General features: G+C 40.6%; 1 protein-coding gene across 1 annotated transcript in view; it reads right to left on the bottom strand.

Annotated features, from left to right (window-relative positions):
• Atp10a (ATPase phospholipid transporting 10A (putative)) overlaps positions 1 to 9,447 on the bottom strand; it is a 165,568-nt gene that overhangs the window by 5,643 nt on the left and 150,478 nt on the right. The window contains exons 15-16 of the mRNA XM_021203618.1: positions 7,071 to 7,147; positions 3,505 to 3,630 (exon numbers count right to left, since the gene is read on the bottom strand). Coding sequence (XP_021059277.1) covers positions 3,505 to 3,630; positions 7,071 to 7,147 — 203 coding nt within the window. The remainder of the gene's footprint in view (positions 1 to 3,504; positions 3,631 to 7,070; positions 7,148 to 9,447) is intronic.

The following is a 9,447-nucleotide window of genomic DNA, read 5'->3' as shown; positions in this document are numbered from 1 at the left end:
AATAATAATAATAATAATAATAATAATAATAATAATAATAATAATAAAAGAACAACACTGTGGTCCAGATCTTAAATGTCTCCCAGAGGCCCCTAAGTTAAAGCTTTTTTTCCCAGATCGCAGAGCTATTTGGAGTAGTGGAAGTCAAAAGAGGTGAGCCTAGTAAAGGGAAGTTAGTGAGGGAATGCCATTAAACAGAATTCTGGAAACCCAATTTCCTCTGCCTCTCTGAGAACCATGGGGTAAGCATCTTTATTCCCATCATGGTGTGCTGCCTCACCATAAACCCAAAGCAAACAGAGCCGAGTGTCTATGTGCAGAAACCTCTAACACCGTCAGCCAAAATAAAAACCATTTCCTTTATAACTTATTTATTTCAGTTATTATAGTCTAGTCATACAAACTCAACATATAATGTATTTTCAGACTCACTGTGTAATCTGGCATAGATCATATTACCCTCTCTACTTCAGTTTCCCTGTCCATACCAGTGAGACCTACATGGGGCTGGAAGTGGGGGATGTTGAGAATTAAAGGATCTGATACCTTTAAAGTACTCATTAGATCTCTGGAATACTGTAGCTCTTGGGAGAGGCATACTCTTCCTAGCTTAATGTCCTCATTTCCTTCTTTGAGGCTCAAACTCAAAGTCCTCTTAACATTTACAGAAATGAGATATGAAAACATTTGATCAGAGTATGAGTAATACATCCAACTTGTTCAAACACATCTTGGCTTAAGGTACAGGGGACCAGTATCCAAAAGAGATGTGATAGAGTGGATGAATATTCCACTGAGCCCAGTGAGGGTTCTGGGCTACAGCTCTTCATGGCTCTTGAAAGTGTTGCTTTATGTCTCTAGCTCTTGGCAGAGCTACTTTACCTGTCTCTGGGCTTTAGTATCTAGCCTAGAAAATGGCTTCTGAGGATCAGAAGAAACGTTAGTCCATGTGGGTGGAAATGATGACTAAATCCCCCAAGTACTGTTTTAATCTATGACTTGTTTCCTAATATGCAACCTTCCCCCCTTCACACCAACCACTGACAATCTTAGGCTTTTCATTGATTTTTCTCCCCTGCCTTCCGCCCACAGCTCACTCTTGCTCACCCGCCGTGGGCTCAGCCTTATGAGTCATGGTAAAGCAAATGGAGTCAAAGGGAACAGGAAGAAAAATACTCAGATAATTAAGAGCCCCCTCTCATCGTACCAAAGAGCTTTATTCCCAAAGCTCGGTTACTATGGAAACTGTTCTTCTCTGCTTTTTATTGAAAAGGCCAATTTATTCTTAAAATTAATGACTCTCTCCTGTGAGGACTGATTACCCTTGAACTCCTCATGTGCATAAATGCTCTTAACAAAGCCCTGCATCTTACATGAAGGAAAACAGGCTAATTCTCCTCCCTGTGTTCTCTAACAAAGGCAGGCTTAACATGGTGAGCAGAAGGAGAGCGTACACACCTCAGGCTGCCACTTTGGCCTCTATATACGTCTAAAACGTTGGAAAGCTTACAGTATGCTACTCTCACTACCTTCTTAAGTTGGCAAACCTGAATTGGGAATTACAGAGATAAGCTAGCTTAATTCCTAGATTTGTTTTGGGAAGATTAAAAGAAATTATAACCCAAAGATGTCAAACAGACATGGTCTACAACTTTTAAGGCCTCAATTTAGTTTTGTGGTTTTTTTTTTTTTTTTCAAGTTTTTGATGCTTTCAAGTTATTGAAAGCAATATGCACTCACCGAAATTTTGAGTTTTGAGTTGGTTCTTTGCCCGGCCTTTATTCTTTCATAAAATGATGGATAGTGGTTTTGAGCCAAAGCTCCCAACTGTCCACAAGGTAACAATGTTCCAGGGTGCTGTGCCACAAAGCTATGATAGTAGATGATCTAAGTGGACTGAATGTGTTTTTCATTTGTGATATTTTCAACTTGTAATGGGTTGTTATCAAGGCAACAAAACCCTACTATAAGTTGAGAAGCAACATGCTTGAGTTGCCACTAAAAAGACTGAAGTAGATGAGGCTGCATTCCATTCTAGCCTACTCCACAGAGGTCATTCACTTCTACAGAGGGAGTTGGGAAACTCTAGGCTCTTGGTATCTGAGGCCTCACCATGCTGGCAATTCAATACTAGCTTACAAACAATGGAGAAATGAACTCACAAGGTCAGTAACAGCAAGACTGTTTTTTTTTTTTTTTTTTTTTTTTTTTTTCCTTTTCTTTTTGGATGTGGTCCCAGGCAGAGCTTAATCTGATTTAATTTCTAAATCTACTCAATTAGCCATATCTTGATTGGTTCTGAGCATCTTGCATTCATTGTTAGAAGACATTTTGGTAATCAGGTGAGTGGGTGGGTGGGAGAGGTTAGGAAAGAAAATGTATCAGCCTCCAGAATGAACCCTTAAGAACACAAAAGAGCTGTACTGACATCAGCTTAGAGTTAGCATGTAGGTTTTCATTAGAATTTTTTTCTAAAAAACCTTTTAACTTATTTTACTCTTTTCCAGAAGAGGACAGGATATTTTGATACTGGAGATCTGGTACCTAGACAGTGAGATTTCTGGAACAAGTTTAGATTCTCATTTATCCCAAGAGTTTAAGTTTGTCTCTTTGTTGGTTCACTTAGCCTCAAGCTGCTAGAGGCAGAGCTAAGAGAGCAGCAGTCTAACAGCCCCTCAGGAGAATGTCTAGAAATCTTACAAATGAGTCAAGAGTTCTGTGATGGTCCTGTGTGCCATCCTGCAAGCCCATGGAGTATTGAGGAACTAAGATTAAACATGAGGGACCATGTGGGAGAGATCAGGAAGGGCTTTGTATCCAAAGCCCCTAAAAAACCACAAACATTCACTGCATATCTGGCCTAGGAGGAGTCTTCCCTTAATGGAGCTACTGATTAAGCTAGCCAGAAAAGTTATCTATCTACTCTGTGCAAGCCCCCTTTTTTTACTAGGCTCAAGGGCACACTTGGGGCTTTGTACAAGGCCTGGTGTGAGTCTGTCTTTGATAGACACCATTCAATGCCTGAACTACATAGCAAGATTAAGTAATTTTCTGATTGCAGGACCACTGAATACTCTTCTCTGTAACCTTCCTGGTCTACAGCAGAGAAATCAGTTTCCTACTGTGGACATGCCTGTGAAACATGCCTACAAAACACACGCAGAGAGGATGAATACTCGAGAACAGAATTAGATGTCAGGTACGGACACAGACTTAGCAACCTCCTATCTATTAAATCACTTGGAAACTGCTGGCTTTGTCATTATGCTACTTTACAAAGTCATCTCTGAACAGTCCTGTCTGCCTGTTTATTAGAACTTTCCCTCTTAAAAAATGCAGCTGCTTTCATATCCCATGAGTTAGTCTTCAAATATTATAGGGTACAAGGCAAGGCTAAGATCCCAGACAAACCCAAAACAATGGGGCAGACAGAAGACTCTTGATGATTTATGAAGGCAGCAGTCCTACAAATTGTAAAATTCAAGACCCATGTCAAATACGTACTGTGTTTTTGTAGAAGAAATACAGCACCATATTGGCCAGCCTAGAGTAGCACCAGTGTCCATGGACGATTAAAAGTCTCTCCAGGTATCGGAATCTTGGCACTGCAAAGTCACTTGCCATCACAGCCTTGAAAAGGAAAGTAATTCTCATCACGCTGATGCCCCACTTGGCATGGAACAAAAGCAAGACAAAGAAAATAGGAGAGGAAAAAAATCCAACCTAACACAGTACTAATTGTGGCTTTGTCTTCTTAAGTCCTCCAATTAAACCGAAAAATCATTCAATAATCCCTGTTGCTCATGAATGGCACTTTCTAGAACTATTTAAAGCCTCAAATACTAGATATATGATTAATCAGTTTATACAGGCTTCATTTTTTTCTCTTCTAATGTTTTCTAACAAGACACAAAACATAGAGATGTATGGAGTCACCCCCCCATCCCACCTTTCTCCAGTGCCAATGGTAGTTTTCTCTATACTGTATCCACATTTCAAAGATGATCTAAAGCTAACCCACCAATGGGTATCAGACAGACAGACATCAAGACATCCTTAGAGTTGAGCTTTGGACACCTTTTCCATGATAATAAATGGTCTTTATGGAATGACAAGAAAAAAAGATCTCTACATGTTTGGCACTCATGCACTTTGTTCACAAACATCACCATCTTGGTGATGGCGTATGCAGACAGGGAGCGTATGTGTATGAAGGGCAGGCATTGTGGAGATCCACTCTCAGAACTTCCTTCCCCTCCTGCTGTCTTCAACACTGTTCACTCATGAAATTGAGAGTCCATATTTGATTTTCTTTTGTCTCCTGACAATGTCCCACACAACACCATGAATATGGAGAAGCTCAAGAAATATTTGTTGAATGAATGAAAGGAAAAATTCATGAGGGATTTCTCAGAGTTGCTAGTTTTCTCTATTTCCCCTAAGGAAAGGCTAATGAGAATACTTGTTAATCCCATATGCAAAGAAGACCAACAAAGAAATGTTTTATATGAAAGACCTTGATGGTAAATACTTAGTGAGGAGACTTAGCTGTTACCACTGTTTCTAGGCTTGATGCAAATATATAATTCCCCATCCATAAGACTTGTGACTTGAATCTTATGAGCAGTGTTGGAAACAGTTGGCCCCATAGGTCAGGTAGCGTTGAGCAAGCAAATTTCTAGGTAGGATGTGGCTGAATACTTTTGTATGTACTTCAAGTGACATGTAATAAAGGATGTATTATGCAAGATGGGCATACCTCTTCTGCCCTGTTGCTAGTACGTTATTCCAGTAAGTGAGAGACCACTGTCCTGAGCTTTTCTTGTTATATATGGGTATGAAAAAAATCTAGGCTGAGTCTGTATGGATAAGTCAAGCTAAGCCACCAGCCCAGCCACTGTAGGACAGCCACCTCAGGTCAGGAGCTGGAATGGACAACAGAGCTTCTGTGCCTGAGATGCTCAGTCTCTGTGAACACTCCTGGCCACCATATCGTACAAAAGGCTGAAGTCAAGCTCTGACAGAGGCAGACATAAAGTCAACACAGCTTCTACCACCTCAGCTCTAGCAGGACAGGTGGGAAAGCCGACAACACTGGTATAGGCTATGTCTACATAGGAACAGGCACTGTGTTTTGGCTGGATTTGTAGTGGGTAGGAAAGGAGAAGGTTAGAGAGACAAGTGAGCATCTTCAGGAATCCACAGCATTTGAAGATGTTTCTAAAAACAGCCCTAAAGTCTATCCTGTGGCCTGTTACTCTATTTGGCTTTCAGCACTTGAAATCCAACCTGCAGTCACTATGTGTACTAGGTAAGCTCCCCACTCCTCTGGTCTTTCCAATGACAGTCCCCCTTTTTGTGAGTTTCTAAACTTACTCCACTAAGGACAGTAACTATATCTGATGATGTCTGTTTCTAAGTCTGTGTCAGGCAATAGTGGAGATTCACTGATTTTTTGAAAGAATGAATAATGGGGTAAATGACTGAAGAATCACAGAGCATATGAAGTATCTGGGTCAGAAATGGATGTTCCATTAGACATGCAAGTTAGCCTTTTGTATTTGTGGAACAGAATCTGCAGACTCAAACGAGTGTGGATGTAAAACATTCAGTAAACATGTATTGAAAATGTAGAAAGTGTTCTCTCTAAACAACACAGCATAACTACTATTTACATACTGTTTTCATTGCACTGAGTACAAGAAATCATCTAGGGAAGATTCAAAGTATATAGATGGGTGTGTGCAGGGTTTATGCAAATGTAACAGTTTATGTGAAGACTAATGCATCTGTGAACTTTGATGTTGAAGCAGCTCCTCAGATAGTGAGAGGCAACTGTACTGTACTTTCAGGCCTACCATCTGACTGATGTTTAATACAAAGCCAGAAAATTGTTTTCTGCACACCTTTATATATAGTGAGCTTTCTATAAATCATCTCTGATTGAATAAGTGATCTAACCTGTGGATAAATGGTGATAAAGACTATGATTTTAAAAACCCACTGAATAAATTGTTCCTTACGATCTTTACCAAGCATGGAGCACAGGGTCCCCAATGAAGGAGCTAGAGAAAGTACCCACGGAGCTGAATGGGTTTGCAGCCCCCTGGGAGGGACAACAATATGAACTAACAAGTACCCCCAGAGCTCCCAGGGACTGAACCACCAACCAGAGAGTATACATGGTGGGACTGATGGCTCTAGCTGTATATGTAGCAGAGGATAGCCTCAATGGGAGGTCATCAATGGGAGGAGAGGCCCTTGGTCCTGTGAAGGTTCTATGCCCCAATATAGGGGAATGCCAGGGCCAGGAAGTGGGTATGGGTGGGTTGGTGAGCAGGGGGAAGGGGGAGGGGACAGGGGGTTTTCAGAAGGGAAACCAGAAAAGGAGATAATATTTGAAATGTAAATAAAGAAAATATCTAATAAAAAATCTTTACCAAGCATATATATATATATATATATATATATATATATATATATATACACACATATACATACACATACACATATACATATGCATACACATATATGGCTCAAACTTGCTCAGATGTTAGAAGTTGATACAATGCTATTTCCAGAATCTGTACAATTTAAGTTAACTACAGCATTCAAATTCTGGAACATTTAGAACTGAAACCGAGACAAATGAAAAGCATAGATGGAACTTCCATGGGAGTTAGGATGACTACCTTCCATCTTCAGAGGGATTTTGGGTCCCAACAGTGTCATGAGGCAACTTTTACAGAGTATAGACACTGTTGAGCAATAGTTAACATAATGCCTTCAGAAATGAGCCAGGGGAGGTTATGACTCAACTTGCCTCTTGGAGTCAGAGTTTCCCAAAATATACTTGGGTTGACACAGGCAAAGATGTTTTCCACACATAGCTCATTAATAGAATTACAATATTTCTTAGCTTCTACTAGCTTAGCAGAAGGTGAGCACTGGCCCATACTGAAGGCAAATCCTTTAATTTCATCAGAGGCAAGAGACAGGCTGGGAAAACTTGTGCTATAATGTGATAAGAGGGTGATTTGGTCCTACAGGCAGCCCCAGTGGTCTTTTACCTGCATGCCCTCCTGGCCTGAGATCCCAACGCCTACATCTGCCACCTGGATCATGCTGACATCATTGGCCCCATCACCTGAAAACAACACAGGCAGGAAGAATCATTGATTTTGAAATTCACAGAAGCACACAAACACATTGAGCGTCTTGGGATCCTGCTGGACTGAGTTCTGTGGAAAAGACTGGGGAAAGGGAAGAACAACAACTTCCTGGAAAAACTGAGGTAACCAATCGGGATTAGGCATAGTACATGGAATTGCCAATCGCATTAAGCTGTCCCAGTAATAAGCTAGCATTTAGCCACCATCTTATTCAGTGGGCTCTATTCTGTCAGGATACACACAGAAAAGGTCCTTAATGTGATGTCTGGCACAATAAGAGAAGCCAACATCATCATCATCACTGTTTCAGTGACTCAACTCTGGGCATCAGGACATCTCCAACTCATAATCGCCTTAGCAATTTTCTTGTTACATCAAGCAGGTTGACTTCTGGTCAGCGTTTTACGCACACTGTGAACTAACTTATATATGCTTTTGGGTTCTTTGAGGCATAGCAAAGAAAACTCCCATTTGTTCCATCAAGTTGTTGACTGAGGATTATTAAAACAAGAAGTCAGAGACCTGGACATCTTTTGGATGTCAGACACAGACATTATAATTTAGGCAATAGTGGCCATTCTTAGAATTAGACTCAGAGTAACCCAAGGCAAAGCAGACATGCCAAGCTGTAAAAATAAAAGTCTATGACACACAAATATCAAGGCAACTCATGATGTGGCTATAGGTTGGCCCTTTAATTTCTGCCTTTCCCTAGTATTAGAAATCAAACCTAGGGTTTTCACAAATGTTATACCACTGGCCTATATACCAAGTCCTTTCTTCACTTATTTTAAGACAGGGTCTCATTGAGTTTGTCATAATAGTCTTGAATTTACTATGTACTCTTAAGGGTGGTCTTAAATGTAATCTTTTTGTCTCAATCCTTTTCATAGTTGAATTACCCAGGCATGACATAGGTCAGGATTAGGGGGTCTTTTCCTTGTGATTTTATTTATTTTTAATTGGGCTAAGCTCAACATGGATGATTCATTAGTATTTGTTGAATTAAAATTATGCCAACAATGGGATTCTCTCTAGCTCCCCATAAAGCCCCTTTCAAAATGAATTACGATGCACAATGGGGCTCTCTAAATCTAAATAGTAGGTTCTTAAGGCTGGGCCACATGGTCCAAAAAAGATGTGATATTCTAATGGGAGAGTAGCTTCTCTTTCCCCGGAGGAGATGCTACCTTCCCTCAGCTTAAGGCAGGGAAGCCATGGTAGACACTCTGCTCACGTATCCTGAGCATGCACCCTTTTGTCCATCTGTGTACTTTCCTTAGTAGATACTACTGATCTCTATACTCTTAGGGTGTTCAGACTATGGATACTAAGGCCTCATATTTAACACTGGATTATTCCTAGTAGATAAAGTACCCAGATGATAGAGGGTAATACTACACACTTTCTGCAGATTGTACTATAAATACACGTGTCTCACTAGTTGGTAAAGATATCTTTATCCTGAGCCTACTAGTTCCCAGGAATGGGTCATTTTTATAATGGTGTTATGATAGTTACTGCCTTCCTAGTTCTCACCAGGAAGTGGCTAAGCCTGTGCAGGAGACTATAGGCAATTTAGAAATGGGAAGAGATGCTCCCTAAGGGTGTGCTAAGTGACCTCTACCCTGTCATTGAAGAGTTCCCCAGCCAAGAGTAACTGCAAAGAAAAATAATGTTAGATATAGTCCTTTAATGATCTAATACTGTGCTGTCTTGAAATGGATGTGTGTGCCATTTAGAATGTATTTAATGAGATGCTCATCTCAGAACAGTAGACAAAATTCAGCTGAGAGAGTCATTGGGCCTTTCAGATGGTGCAGTCTGGGTTCTTAGAACATCATAAAGCCTTGACACCAAGATGCATGTAACATCTCAAAGCCTTTGAAAAGGGCCTCTGCTAAGTCAAAATATGCTAACATAGGACATCACTGTCTTTGAAGAATTGGTCAACAATCCAGCTTGTCTTCTTAAATTAGCAATTGCTGATCTTATAATACTACACTACATGTGTCTGCCACCACCCACATCTTGCGGCTCTTTGATGTATGATTTATGTCTGGAATGCTCTACTTTACCACGCTGGGCATAATATTGTAAATGGAACAGGTGAACGGGCTTTTCTTATTTCATAGTTGTAGATGGAAGAGAATCAGAAATTTGGGTCACGGGCTAGTGAGATGGCTCAGTGGGTAAGAGCACCTGACTGCTCTTCTGAAGGTCCAGAGTTCAAATCCCAGCAACCACATGGTGGCTCACAACCATCCGTAACAAG

This window comes from Mus pahari, chromosome 1 (assembly GCF_900095145.1).
Source record: "Mus pahari chromosome 1, PAHARI_EIJ_v1.1, whole genome shotgun sequence".
NCBI classification, from domain to species: Eukaryota; Metazoa; Chordata; class Mammalia; order Rodentia; family Muridae; genus Mus; species Mus pahari.
The sequence above is the reverse complement of the archived record's forward strand: the minus strand, read 5'-3'. Positions and strand labels throughout refer to the sequence as shown.